The sequence below is a fragment of the Mesoplodon bidens genome (assembly GCF_964165515.1).
Source record: "Mesoplodon bidens genome assembly, chromosome: 6".
NCBI lineage: Eukaryota > Metazoa > Chordata > Mammalia > Artiodactyla > Ziphiidae > Mesoplodon > Mesoplodon bidens.
This window is the reverse complement of record NC_138162.1, coordinates 61,813,408-61,827,761: the sequence shown is the minus strand read 5'-3', so window position 1 is coordinate 61,827,761 and position 14,354 is coordinate 61,813,408. Positions and strand designations below refer to the sequence as shown.

The window sequence follows — 14,354 nt, the reverse complement described above, 5'->3', positions numbered from 1 at the left end:
TGACTCTGTTTCTGTTTTGTAAATAAGTTCATTAGTATGATTTTTTTACATTCCACATATAAGTAATATGATATTTGTCTTTCTCTGTCTGACTTACTTTACTTAATATGATAATCTCTAGGTCCATCCATGTTGCTGCAAATGGCATTACTTCATTCTTTTTTTATGGTCGAGTAACATTCCACTGTATTTATGTACCACATCTTCTTTGTCCATTCCTCTGTCGATGGACATTTAGCTTGCTTCCATGTCTTGGCTATTGTACATAGGCTGCAGTGAACATTGGGGTGCATGTTCTTTTTTTTTCTGGTTTATCCCACTTTAAATAATATTAAGATTAATTAGGAACTTCAGGTGGTTTCAGCCTAATCCCTCTATTATTAAATTCCCAATCAATGTTTCTTTTACTGGTTTTAGCATCCATTGGTTATTGTTACCAAAATTCATTATTTCATTTGGGGTTGCAACACAGCAATTTTCTGATTTTAACATTTTTTGTGCAGTTTTTATCTGGAATTCTATGAAGAAGAATATGGATAACTATTTGGTTATCCTGAAATACAGTTTGTACAGGAAAGACAAGAAAAATCTTGATTATTCCTCTTTACCAATTTTCATTTGGTGACCTAGCATCCTCCAAAGGTGATCAATGAGTTGGTGGCTTTTGTTAGTGTTAGAAACTCAGAACTTTTGTTGATATATTTAAAGTTTCTTTTATCCACTGAAGGCATTATTCTTTTTGATATTCAGATTGTTCCATCTTAGGTCAGTGGGAGCCTTCATAGTATATTTTGTTTTGTGTATTTTTATTTATTCTGGGTTATTCTTTTTGTAAAGTTTTTATTGGAGTATGGTTGATTTACAATGTTGTGTTTCAGGTGTACAGCAAAGTGAATCATTTATACATATACATATATCCACTCTTTTTTAGATTCTTTTCCCATATAGGCCATTACAGCGTATTGAGTAGACTTCCCTATGCTATACAGTAGGTGCTTACTAGTTATCTATTTAATATATAGTAGCGTGTATATGTCAATTCCAATCTCCCAATTTATCCTTCCCCCACCTTTCCCCCAAGAACCATAAGATTGTTTTCTACATATGTGACTCGATTTCTGTTTTGTAAGTAAGTCCATTTGTATCTTTTTTTTTAGATTCCACATATAAGTGATATCATATGTTATTTGTCTTTCTCTGTCTGACTTACTTCACAAAGTATGACGGTCTCTAGGTCCACCCATGTTGCTGCAAATGGCGTTATTTCGTTCTTTTTATGGCTGAGTAATATTCCGTTGTATATATGTACCACATCTTCTTTATCCACTCCTCTGTTGATGGACATTTAGGTTGCTTCTGTGTCCTGGCTATTGTTAATAGTGCTGCAGTGAACATTGGGGTGCATGTATCTTTTCAAATTATGGTTTTCTCTGGATATATGCTCAGGAGTGGGATTGCTGGATCATATAGTAGTTCTACTTTTGATTTTTTAAGGAACCTCCATACTGTTCTCCATAGTGGTTGTACCAATTTGCATTTCCACCAACAGTGTAGGAGAGTTCCCTTTTCTCCACACCCTCTCCAGCATTTATTGTTTGTAGACTTTTGATGATGGTCATTCTGATCAGTGTGAGGTGATACCTCATTGTAGTTTTGATTTGCATTTCTCTAATAATTAGTGATGTTGAGCATCTTTTCATGTGCTTTTTTGGCCACGTGTATGTTTTCTTTGGAGAAGTGTCTATTTAGGTCTTCTGCCCATTTTTGGATTGGGTTGTTTGTTTTTTTGATTGTGAGTTGCATGATCTGTTTTTATATTTTAGAGATTAATCCCTTGCTGGTCGCTTCATCTGCAAATATTTTCTCCCATTCTGTGGGTTGTCTTTTCATTTTGTTTATGGTTTCCTTTGCTGAGAAAAAGCTTTTAAGTTTAATTATGTCCCATTTGTTTATTTCTGGTTTTATTTTCATTACTCTAGGAGGTAGATCCGAAAAGATATTGCTGTGATTTATGTAACAGTGTGTTCTGCCTATGTTTTCCTCAAAGAGTTTTAAGTATTCAGTCTTAAATTTAAGTCTTTAATCCATTTTGAGTTTATTTTTGTGTATTATGATGTTAGAGAATGTCCTAATTTCATTCCTTTACATGTAGCTGTACAGTTTTCCCAGCACCACTTAGTGAAGAGACTGTTTTTTCTCCATTGTATATTCTTGCCTCCTTTGTTGTAGATTACTTGACAATAGGTGCATGGGTTTATTTCTGGGCTTTCTATTCGGTTCCATTGATCTATGTTTCTGTTTTTGTGCCAGTACCATACTGTTTAGATGGCTGTAGCTTTGTAGTATAGTCTGAGGTCAGGGAGCTTGATTCCTCTAGCTCTGTTTTTCTTTCTCAGGATGGCTTTGGCTATCTGGGGTCTTTTGTGTTTCCATACAAATTGTGAAATTTTTTGTTCTAGTTCTATGAAAAGTGCCATTGATAATTTGATAGGGATGGCATTGAATCTGTAGATTGCCTTGGGTAGTATAGTCGTTTTGATGATATTGATTCTTCCAATCCAAGAACATGGTATATCTTTACATCTCTTTGTGTCATCTTTGATTTCTTTCATCAGTGTTTCATAGTTTTCTGAGTACAAGTCTTTTGCCTTCTTAGGTAATTTTATTCCTAGGTATTTTATTCTTTTTGATGTGATGGTAAAAGGGATTGTTTCTTTAATTCTTCTCTCTGATCTTTCATTATTAGTGTATAGAAATGCAAGAGATTTCTGTGTATTAATTTTGCACCCTGCAACTTTTGTTGGTGTCTCCAACAACATTTTTATATACAGCTTGTGTTAAGTAGAAGTGAAATATAAAGGAAAATAGATTTATGGAGAACCTTGTGCAAAGAGGCTTGTTATGAATAACAGAAGATAATCCTCTCACCTCTATCACTCATGAAATTCCAAGGACTTTAGAAGCTTTGTGTGGGGAGCCAGGGAAAAAGACCAAATATATATTTCTTACTGTATATTATGGCAAGTACCCTCGAAAGTAATATATTCACTTTTCCTAAAAGTGAAGGAAAAATAGTAATATTGATGCCAAAAACTCGGCCTCTGTGCCCTGGTGCCCAGTTGAATCTCAGAGACAGAGTTTTGGGTGAAGTAAAAAGAATAGCTCTATTGCTTTGCCAGCCAAAGGGGGACACAGTGGGCTCCTGCCCTTGAAAACCGTGTGTCCCAGCCTGGAAGGATTTGGTGAGGAGTTTTATAACAATAGTTCAGGGGTGAGTTTGCCGATAAGATTGGGGTGTGTGCAGGGCCTGCACTCCTTTAATCTGGTCTCAGGCCATCTCTTGATGAGCTTCTATGGTTCCTTTAATCTGGCCTCATCTGGTCTTCTCTGGAAGGAAGAATGCTAACATCTTCCATTTGTTGGGGGTTTTAGTTCTGTAAAGAGCTTAAAGATACTGTTATGTGTATCTCTTGAGGTGAAACCAGGACCCTGCCACAAGGCTGCAGTATTGTTTCTTGGCTGCTCCTCCCTTGTCTCTGCATCCCCTCCCTTCTGTGATTAGCAACTGTTTGAATCTGCCCTTTGGGACTCAGGGAAGGTCATGGAGGCTGGAGTCTGTTCTCTACAAACAAGGAACGGGGGACACAGAAAGGCTTTCATACCCAGGAGCCTCCACAGGGTCCTGCTCGGTTTCAGTATTTTTTAGGAAATTGCCAATACACAAGATACCTATTCTCCTTTCTTTATATCCCAAGTTGATACAATCACAAACAGACCTTTAAGATAGTGTAGGAAGCATCATATTAAGAAGAGTAAAAATATAATTGTAGGGGAGGAATAAGAATTTTCCTTCTACCCTTCTGAGTTCTTAGCTGAAACCCCTATAATAAAAGACAGATTAGCAAGAGAAAACCAGAAATTTATTAATGTTTATACCTCATGATATACACATGGAAGAAACCCAGGGAAGAGTGAGTACTCAAAGAGGTGGCTTTAGAATTCAGGATTACATACTTTCTTAATAGGGAGAGAGGAGGAGGGATGTAGGCCTCTTAGGGGAGAGTAAATGGTTTTAGAAGAGATGAATGGGCCCATAGAAGACTAGCTGAGAGGAATGATAGTTTGTAATAAAGCTTGTCTGGGTATAGTGTGGACTTCTAGTTTCCTCCCCTGTGATAAGAGTTAATCTTCTCTGGTTGATGAAACTTTAGGGGAGTGGATAATAACACTCAAGTTCCTTCTGGAGGGTCTTCTGGCAGATAAGGGGAGTTCAGAGAAAGCCTCTCCCTGCATTTGCAGCTTTTGAAGTTCCTACTGCTGAAAACAATCAATATACCAAAGTGGCATATATTAGGCTGGCAAATTCTGCAGTCCCTTATAATGATAACAGATTTTTAATAATAATTTGTTAAAATAGCTAAAAGAGAATCTAAAAGAAGGAGAAAAAATTGCAGAGGAACTTACATTAATTTATAATGTAATCCAGGAGAATTAAGGGGACCAAAAAAACATAGGCGACAGAGAACAGTGTTTAAAACAACTATGAGTAAGCAAAGTTAAAAGTTAAAAAGAAAAAGTGGGGAGAGAAGAAACTCCTGAGAAAGAATATAAATCAGAACGAATTTATATAGTGATAAAAGTAAAGCATTTAAATCCACAGTTTTTAAAATAAATTTCCAGTAAGGTGGAGCGTATTCTCACACATCCACCAAAGGACGAAAACAGAACTGTATATTTCTAACTAGGTCCTCTTGGTTCACTTCCCAAATCCTGAGATCCTTGAAGGGGAAGGGAATCAAGGGGCAGAGAGTTGGGTCTTTGTTCCTCTCCATGGCCTGGGCCTAGCTGCCATGTATTCTTTATAAAACCTGTGAAGGTGAGAAACAAAGTTTTCAACAGAAAACCACAAGTGAACATGGTCTTCCAGTCCACCAGGGAATTTTGCACACACCTAGGAGCACAAAAGCAGCAATCAAATTCATTTTTAAATCAGTCTTCAACATTTATATTGTTGGAGTTATCTAGCTACCTTTAGCACTCTACAGTCTTTGAATATAGAACTATTGTCTTATTTTTAAGTGTAAATATTTTACTTAGAACTATAGCAGATATTTAAATGACTAGAACAGATGAATTGTATTTGCATATTATTTCTATATTGCTGAAAGAGCTTTGTAAATGAATTCAGCACCATGGTGTTAAGGGACTAGAAAAAGAAACTCGGGAACCAACAGATTATCATCAAGATAAAGGTACATATTCCCCGGGTGGCAAATTCTACCTATTCTAGCTTTTATTATCCTTAGGATAGTGTTCTATTTATTTCAGGAGTACAGAAGTTTTAATTGGATATGTCATGTTTCAGAGACAAAAGAAATGCCTAATTCACTCTAACAAACTTGTTAGTCACTGTTTATACCAAGAGGATTTCTACTCTACAGAGAATAATATTGTTTTCTTTTTTCTTTGTTGATAAATCAAAGTTTCATACTGACCTACAGCAGCCAAGCATACTTTAAAGCAAAATCATCTCAGACTAACACAGATATGTATCCTTTTAGCTTTATGCATTCTTTTTGCCCCCTTTTTTGATTCTTTGAAAAATGTGTATTTCAAAAATAATTCAATAAGAAAATATTAATTTGTCACTGTAATTTATCTTCTAAGAAAAAATATTTATAGGTTTTAATGTATTTCAGTTCTAATAATATTAACTGAAGTTTTATGATTTTTTTTCCTTTAATGTTGTTATGTTGCTTATGCAGTTTTGCTTGTTCGAAGGGGTTTTATTAGTCAAATGCCTGGGCAGTGTAGGAATGATTTGTAGGAACAACTTTATGCATTACCTGGGTTTCTATTTGTTATAAAGTCAGTTTTTCTGGAAATGTGATTTTTATGCTTTACTCTGCCCAGTGCATGATCTTTTACTTTAAAGAAAGGTGGTGGTAGGGGGTGTTACAGTTTCAGTCTACCCTAATTCTGTTACTGTTTGCTTTGTTCAGCAATCACTCTGATCCTCCTGGCAGGGAACAAGATCCAGAGAACAAAACTAGTAGTGACTGTGTAGATAAAAAGGCAGTGAATTCTGCTTTTAAGGCAAAGGGGAATGGTCTACAAAAGAATGAAAATGGGAATAAAAGTACAGCATTGTTAACCTGCAGATCTGTTATACCTTTGAAAATCTTACGCTGCAAAAAAAAGGGACACTACAAAGATACATAATTGTGTGACTGAAAATCTTGAAAAAGGTCACCATTCAGTTACTGGCCAAATACTTGACAGTAAAATAGACTACGTTATTCATAGTTGAGAAACCATACACCCCTTTATCTTAAAATGACAGGACAGTGTTTCAGCAGTATATGAGGTACCATAATATATTATTTATTCTCTGCCAGACGAACTCTTTAGATACGGTGAAGATGATGGGGTCAAGAAGAGTACTCCAGAGAAGAATTGGAAAGAAATGTCGGGGCAGACATTGCAGAAGGTAGTCTAATCTTTACGATATTGAGCTGAGCAAGTTAAATCTGAATTTTAACATAAAGGATTATATTTTAAAACGAGGCCTCATGAACTTAAACTTTGTGTGAATCCTTAATTTAAATTCATAATTCAAAATCATTGGCTTACAAAAACGGGATTAAAAAAATCAGTGTTAGTGAAGTAAATGTGGAAACACTTATGCTTGTGTTGACATAGGTTTAAAATATTTTCAAAGATAAAAAGAATGATAACAATAGAAAGTATAAAAATTTACTCTATGTGTTTATTAGGTATAACTTAACTATTTTACTTTCTCTGTTACATTTCAAAACACATAGAGATGTACAATATTTGAACTAATGAAAAAAGCATAGTTTTAGCTTTATGCAGTAAAATGGTAATATGTTTATAATTTTAATTTTAAACTTGAAAATTATACATGTCTTGTCTCATTTTAGATAAAAATTTATGCCCATATGATTTGGTGTAGCTCTCCCTGTTTTAATAGAACCACTCTGTATAAACCCTATACTCGCTTTACAACATGGCTATCTTTAATAGTAAAATGTTGTTTAAAAATCTTAACATTTATCTTTACAATTTTGTACTTAATTTACATTTTTGTATATAAATAACATTGTCATCAATTTCAGTTAAGTGGACTTGGTTTTATTTTAATACTTTTTGCTATTGTTATAAAGGAAATATTCTTAGAAAAAACTGGAAGTGTACAGATATATAGACAAAAATATTAATGTAGCTACTTACATTTTGTATGTCTGTGAATTGATTCGTAGGAAATCTAGTGATATACAGCAGATGATGTGATTCCTTATACTCCTAACACTTTCCATATGCTCAGGTAACAGGCCATCATCTCATTATTACTGAATGACACATATCAGTTTTATATTATAACATAAAGAACAAGAAATGCTCATGTTCATTTATCTTAAGATAAAATAAGTAATTGAAATAATGTATGTACTACCAGCTAGAACGTGATACAGTTTATAGCAATTTATCTTTTTTGTTTCAGAACAATATTCTTTTTTGCCAGGTTTTGTATAATTTTAATTTCTGTGGGTATGTTGTACTACACGACTACTTACTGTGTTAGGGTAGAAACCTAAAGAAGTTTATTATTTCATTCCAACTGTCATAAATGATGTGGAGGAGGAATTTTTCCTCTATTCTTTTAGGTTCTCAGATGAGATATCCCTGGTAATAAAAAGACAGATTAACAGGAAAAAACAAACAGAAGTTTAACAACAGGCATACCTTCTGTATACATAGGAGATGCCCAGGAAAACTGAGTAACACCCTGAAATGGTCCAAGCCGTCACCTTATACACCTTCCTCAGCTAAAGACAAGAAAAGATGTCGGGGCTGGGCAGTCAGTTACTACTCAAGTTTTCAGAGCCTCTCCTGTGTCTGCTGTTTCTTAAAAACCAGCTCAAGATAAGACATATGTCAAAGTGACATTTTGGGGTGGCAAAATTCTGCTCCCCTTCATTGACTACTACCATAGTAGATCCAGAAAGCCATTTTAAGCCTTAAAAGCCAACAGAAATTGTTTTCATTGGACCGTGTGTCAAATTAGTGTGCTAATTTGTCACTGTTTTTTTAAATATTAACCTAATGCAATTGTATGAGTCATGATTTAACCCCTTTAGTTGAGTTCCCTTATTTTAGAAGGATATATATGAAATTCATTCAAAGTGGGTTTAAAAGACAGTAAAAACATGAAAACAATATTTTTATAATACATAGTAGAAATGAAACATATAAGTAGATCCTTTGTAAACTAATGTCTTAACATTTCACTCTGTTAAGGGATAAGTTGTGTCCCCCACCCAAATTCTTACGTCAAAGTCCTAATCCCCTATATCTCAGAATGTGACTATATTTGAAGATGGAGGTCTTTAAAATTTTAATTAAGTTAAAATGAGGTTATTAGGGTTTAAGCCACCCAGTCTGTGTACTTTGTTATAGTAGCTCTAACAAAGTAATGCACAAACTTTAGAAAGTCGGGTGTTTTATTTCATTTTTGAAAGGAGCCATCTTTTTGGTAAATTAAATGCTCAGTACTGGACTTGAGATGATCTAATAGCACACAAACCAAATGCCTTTAACAATTCCTCAGACTTGCATTTTCAAATATATATTGAAATTTTCCTTTCTGTTTTTGGAGAGGTGAAATCAGTTTAACAATTTTTTGAGAGTATACCTTGAATAACACTTTCATATGTGCTATGGACTTTCCCTTATCAAATTCTTTAGAAGTAGTATCTCTGTTGTCCTCCATTTTAAACTTAAATGCAAATAATTTTGACCAGTTCTTATGATTAAACATAGATTCACATTAGGCAGTTAACAGACTTTAAATATTTTAAACATAACAGACCTTAAAAAGGTACTTTTCCATTGGTATCTAAAATTTTCATGAATTGTACCCAATCTTAAAATAAAAAAATAATGCCAATTTCCAAAACTGAAATCTCAAATTTAAGATGCTTGTTACATTTCTTCATTATGTTATATTTTAATCAAAAGTATAAAGTTGAGGGGCTTCCCTGGTGGCGCAGTGGTTGAGAGTCCGCCTGCCGATGCAGGGGACGCAGGTTCGTGCCCCGGTCCGGGAGGACCCCACATGCCGTGGAGTGGCTGGGCCCGTGAGCCATGGCCGCTGAGCCTGTGTGTCTGGAGCCTGTGCTCCGCAACGGGAGAGGCCACAGCAGTGAGAGGCCCGCGTACCGCAAAAAAAAAAAAAAAACTGTAAAGTTGATTTAATAGCTAATTCAGCAATATTTAGTGCAAGTAATTATATTTTAGCTCAAGTAATTTTATTAAGTAGCTGTTATGATTAACAGTAATAGAGACAATAATGATGATGATGATGATGGTGATGATGATGAACCGTTTAGAACTTACCGTCTATTGAGAATTGTGGTATATGATCATATTTAATGCTTGTAACCTGCAAGATAGCTGTTACTATTCCCATTTCACAGATGAGGAAACTAAAGGTAAAGTAGGTTAAAAACTTTACCAGGTAAAGCAATCAGAGCTAGAAGTGAGATCCAGACCAGGCTCAAAATTCAATTTCCCCTAGACTGCACTGCTTCTTACTAATATTTTTATACCACCACTGTCAAAATCATTTTTTTAAAGGTATACTTTTTTATTTTCATAAAATAATTTTTAAAAATACAGTCTCTTCTATTCACTCCACCCTGGAATCTAACATGCTAAAATATTTTAAAGTATATTTATGAAAACTATGCTGTTTGGGGCAGTGATTAAAAACCACTGAGAGAAACCAAAAACAAAAAGGTGATACTCTTTTTCTTCTTGTAGTATTTTTTAGTAAATTGAGAGTATAATTTGGTGATAGAGTGATTTGGAAAAAGTAAAAATGTTCATGTATTCCTGAACACTGTATTTTTTGTCACATTATCCAGCTCTCCAATAAAGTACTTGCATTGAGAAGGAACAACAGAATTTGTTTCACAGAAATATACAGAGGTCTACAATATTCTGGTAAAAACTCATATACCTCTATTTCAGGTCAAGAGTAAGCCCTACAAAGACATAAGTCCAACAGTAGGGAGTATATCATACTAGGGAAAAAAATGATTAAAATTAGCTGAGATTCTAAATATTGTGTTGGGAAATATCCATGTCCCAGGGCAGCATAACCAGTCGGTAAATGACTGTTGAATTAAATGAAGGGGGTTGAACTCACAAGAAGACTAAGGGTGCAGAAGGATCAGAGAGGACTGAAACTCACATTAGAAACAACTTAGATCTTCACCATCATGAGTCAAGTCCAGTAAACTGGGAAGTGTTAAGAGTATGCATAAGTTTTTTGTGTGTTTCTCAAATATTATTTTAAATCATTGGTTATCAATGTATCAATAATGTTTTCTCCTTTGAAGGATTTGTTTTAAGGTAAGTATGAGTCCATATAGTTTTTCAATCGTTGTATTTTTTTGGCACATTATCCAGCTCTCCAATAAAGTATTTGTATTGAGAGGGATCAATAGAATTTGTTTCCCAGAAATATACAGAGGTCTACAAGTAGTCTGGTGCAAACTCATATATGTCTACTCCAGGTCAAGAGTAAGCCCTGTTAAGACCTATAAGTTTCTTGCTTGACTCTTTCTTTCTTGACCCTAGTTCTTTGTTCATTTTCCACATATATCTGGGAAAGTCTTCTTCCCCATACAGCTTGTGGAATAGTGGGATGGGCACAAAATCCTGAACTTGAATCCCAGTTTAAACCAGGAAATGTTTACGTCTGTGTGTTAAGTTTTCAGAGCTTCCATTCCTCTTCTGGGAAGATAATTATCAGTTCTACTTACCTCACCTGTTTTTGAGATTATCAGAAGAGATTGTGTTTATTAAAAATTTTTATAAATGGTAAAATGTACTATAAGGGAACAAAATTTGTCACTACAAAGGTCTCTTTGGCATATGGATTATTTTGAGTCAAAAACAATCAGGGCCCAAAAGACTCAGGAAGAAACTTTGACCTTCCACCTGACTGCCTAAGAGAATGAAGATAGAGGACCTATTCCAGGAAGGGAACTATCACCATAGATAACTGTAGTATAAACTAGGTGTGTGTTGTCAGGGAAGAATCTAGCAAATTGTCTGTTAAAATTTCTCTCTGTGTCCTATTGTCTCTGCATGGTTCAGCAAACATTTGTTTACCATGAATTTGCTTTTCCATCTCCTTGTTAATTGCCTTCCTCCTAAACCACTAGCACCAACATCCTCTTTTCTCTTTAGCTGAAAATGGTATTTAAGGCGAGGAGGGTTTTGGCCATTTCATTGAGTTACTGTGTTTTCCTGGGTCTCTCCCATGTACACATGTTATAAAACCTTTGATTTTCTCCTGTTAATCTGTCTCATGTCAATTTAATTCTTAGACCAGCCATAAGAACACAGAAGGGTAGAGAGAAATGTCTTCCTCCGCAACAGTGCTTTACAAACAGTATTGAATATTTTTCAAGATTTAAGTTGAAATCAACTCCTCCTTGAAATTTTTGTACTCATGGCTTAGAATCAGTTGCTCTTTCCTTTATGTCCAGACTAATGGCACTTAGATTCTACCCTTTATTAGCTTTATTTGTGCAATTGTCTTTGTTTCTGAATAGTTTTTGAAATTTCTTAAGTTCAAGAATTATATATTATTTCTGTGTCCTACAACATGAACACTGTTTAATGAAATAAATGTAAAAAAAATTAATTCATATGAAACCTTGAAATAATTATTTTAACATTGTTAGATTTCCTTTTTTTTTTTTTTTTTGGTAAGAAGTTCCTGTATTGTATAAACTAAGGACCTCACGACTATTAAAATTACATTTTTATAATTTAGGAAAAAGCAGCCTCAATAGATCATTTTGTATTTAGGTCATCAGTTTTTCATATGATAGTTAAATATTGAAGGCTAATTTTATTTTAATAATAAAGTTTCCCTATGTACTATTTTCAAACTTTTTGTATAAATTTTTTTTCTCTGAAAGTATTCTTTTTCACGAGTAATAAAATGAGGGGGAGCAAAATATATCACCCCAAAATATGTCTCTGGCATATTGATTATTTTAGGCTGATTATTTTTAAGAAACTACAGACATAGGAAAAGCTCTGAAAACTGAGTAGAAGTTATCCCTTTGTAAGAAACATTAATATTTATAAGGGAAATCTCCATTTGTAAGGGGGTATACCTTGCTGTACCAGGAAGATGAAGATGACCAAATCTCTAAAACTGTAATCAGTGGAGAAGGCAAGGACTTAAATCTGCCTAACAGCCAGACCCTTGTTTACTGTGCTTTTCCTGGGAACCTCCTATAACTGACTCCCACCCACCAAAATCTTACATAGTCTTTAGATGAAAATGGTATTTAAGGTGATGGCTTAGGCCATTTCGGGGAGTTACTCAGTTTTCCTGGGTATCTCCCAAGTATACAGGAGGTATACATGTTATTAAATTTTTGTTTTTCTCTTGTTAATCTGCCTTATATCAATTTCATTCTGAGACCAGCCAAAGAACCTAGAATGGTAGAAGGAAATTTTTTTCCTTCCCAACAGTAGACTATAAAGCCAAAGCACTTACAGTCTCAGAGAACTCTGAAGAGCTTATTAGCATACTTGGTTCTGTGTCACATTGTGTAGAATTTTAACTTCTTTTACCATCTGTCCTTTATTCAACAGATGTATTATTGCATTTTAGAATGTATTTATGTACACCACCTTAGAATTTTTTAGAAATTAAGTACTTCAGATTTATTTTGTCCTTGTGCTAAATGAAATTTTATTTTCATAAGTTAGAAATGACAGTAAAAATACAGTAGATTCTGGATTTGGACTTTTAAAAGAATAAATTAAACTTTTCTGTTTAGGTCATTGAATTGGAAAATCGGCTAAAATCTTTTGAGAAAAGGTCAAGAAAATTAAAAGAAGGGAATAAAAAATTAATAAAAGAAAATGATTTCCTGAAATCCCTTGTAAAACAGCAGCAAGAAGACACAAAGACCAGAGAAAAAGAGCTGGAACAACTGCAAAAGGGAAGTAAAGGTGTAGAAAAAGACAAAGCTGAACTTCAAGTAAAACTCAGTGAGCTGGAGATAGAAGTCACTTCCCTAAGGAGACAAGTGGCAGAAGCTAATGAGTTGAGAAATGAAAATGAAGAGCTGATGAATTCAGTGGAGAAATTACAGCGTTCAGCAGACAAAGCTAAATCTGAGATGACCACCACAGAAGTGAGATCTGGATCTAGACAATCTGATTGTAAGGCAACCACTACCAAGGTTAAATTTAAAGCAGCCAAGAAAAAGTGCTCCGTGGGTCGTTACCACACTGTTCTCAATCACTCCATCAAGGTCATGAGCAATGTGTTTGAGAACCTCAGCAAGGACGACTGGGAGGATGTGTGTGAAGGCAGGTAAGGCTCTCATTAACTTAGCTCAGTGGTGGGGACACTGTGCATATGTAAAGAACCAGCAAATGGAGATTGAATTTCAACTACTGTCGATTTGGTATTCAGAAAAAATACTGTCAGATCCTTTGAAATATCTTGGGAGGTCTTGTTCTGAGCTTATTGACTGAAATTTGCATGCAAAATTAGCCACAACTGCATGAGTGTTTGAATAGGTGCCAGGAAACCCAAAAGAAGGCAATGCTTGATTTCTTCCAGTGATGCTATTTTCATGCAGTCATGAGGCTTGAAATTGACAGTTTGGCAGGTTGATTTAATTTGCTGGCCCTTTGCATATTCACCACTGACAGCTAAGGATTCCCAGGCAAGCCTACTAAGTCGGTTTAGTTATCTTGTGACATGGCAACCTGGGAGGAGAAACATTTTTTCCCCTTAATTTAGTTAGATAAATTTTGAATGACCCATTTCAGCTTGTTACCAGATGTCTACAAGCTGTTTAACATCCTTTAAATTAAGAACCATCTTCACTAATTATTTCATGTATGTATTATGCAGAGTCATTGTGCTAACTTTAATTGAAGGAGGTTAAAAATTAGTTCTTTAAAGTTAAAGCTCTACAGATTCCTAATTTTAAGTTATCTAACCCCTAGTGAATAACAACAGGGGAATACTAAAAATCTATAATATTTCTTACCCTTACCCCTGGCTATACATTCATACATTGAAGCACATCAGTAAAACCACAAAGGCAAGTGGATAATAGAACACCTCTTTTTATACCTAGATAATAGGGAAGTTTAATGTGGCCAGAATTGTTAACAGACACATGGAACAATTTTCCATAATTCTGTCTTGGTTTATGATGGCGCATATTTCCTTTTATTTTCCCAAGTTTTTTTTTTTTTTTTTTTAAATCTGC

At 34.7% G+C, this 14,354-nt stretch overlaps 1 protein-coding gene across 8 annotated transcripts in view; it reads left to right on the top strand.

Annotated features, from left to right (window-relative positions):
- CNTLN (centlein) overlaps positions 1-14,354 on the top strand; it is a 356,448-nt gene that overhangs the window by 230,531 nt on the left and 111,563 nt on the right. For all 8 annotated transcript variants that reach the window (XM_081237458.1, XM_081237459.1, XM_081237457.1 and 5 more), the window contains exons 14-15: positions 6,399-6,490; positions 12,900-13,441. In XM_081237458.1, the coding sequence (XP_081093584.1) occupies positions 6,399-6,490; positions 12,900-13,441 (634 nt within the window). The remainder of the gene's footprint in view (positions 1-6,398; positions 6,491-12,899; positions 13,442-14,354) is intronic.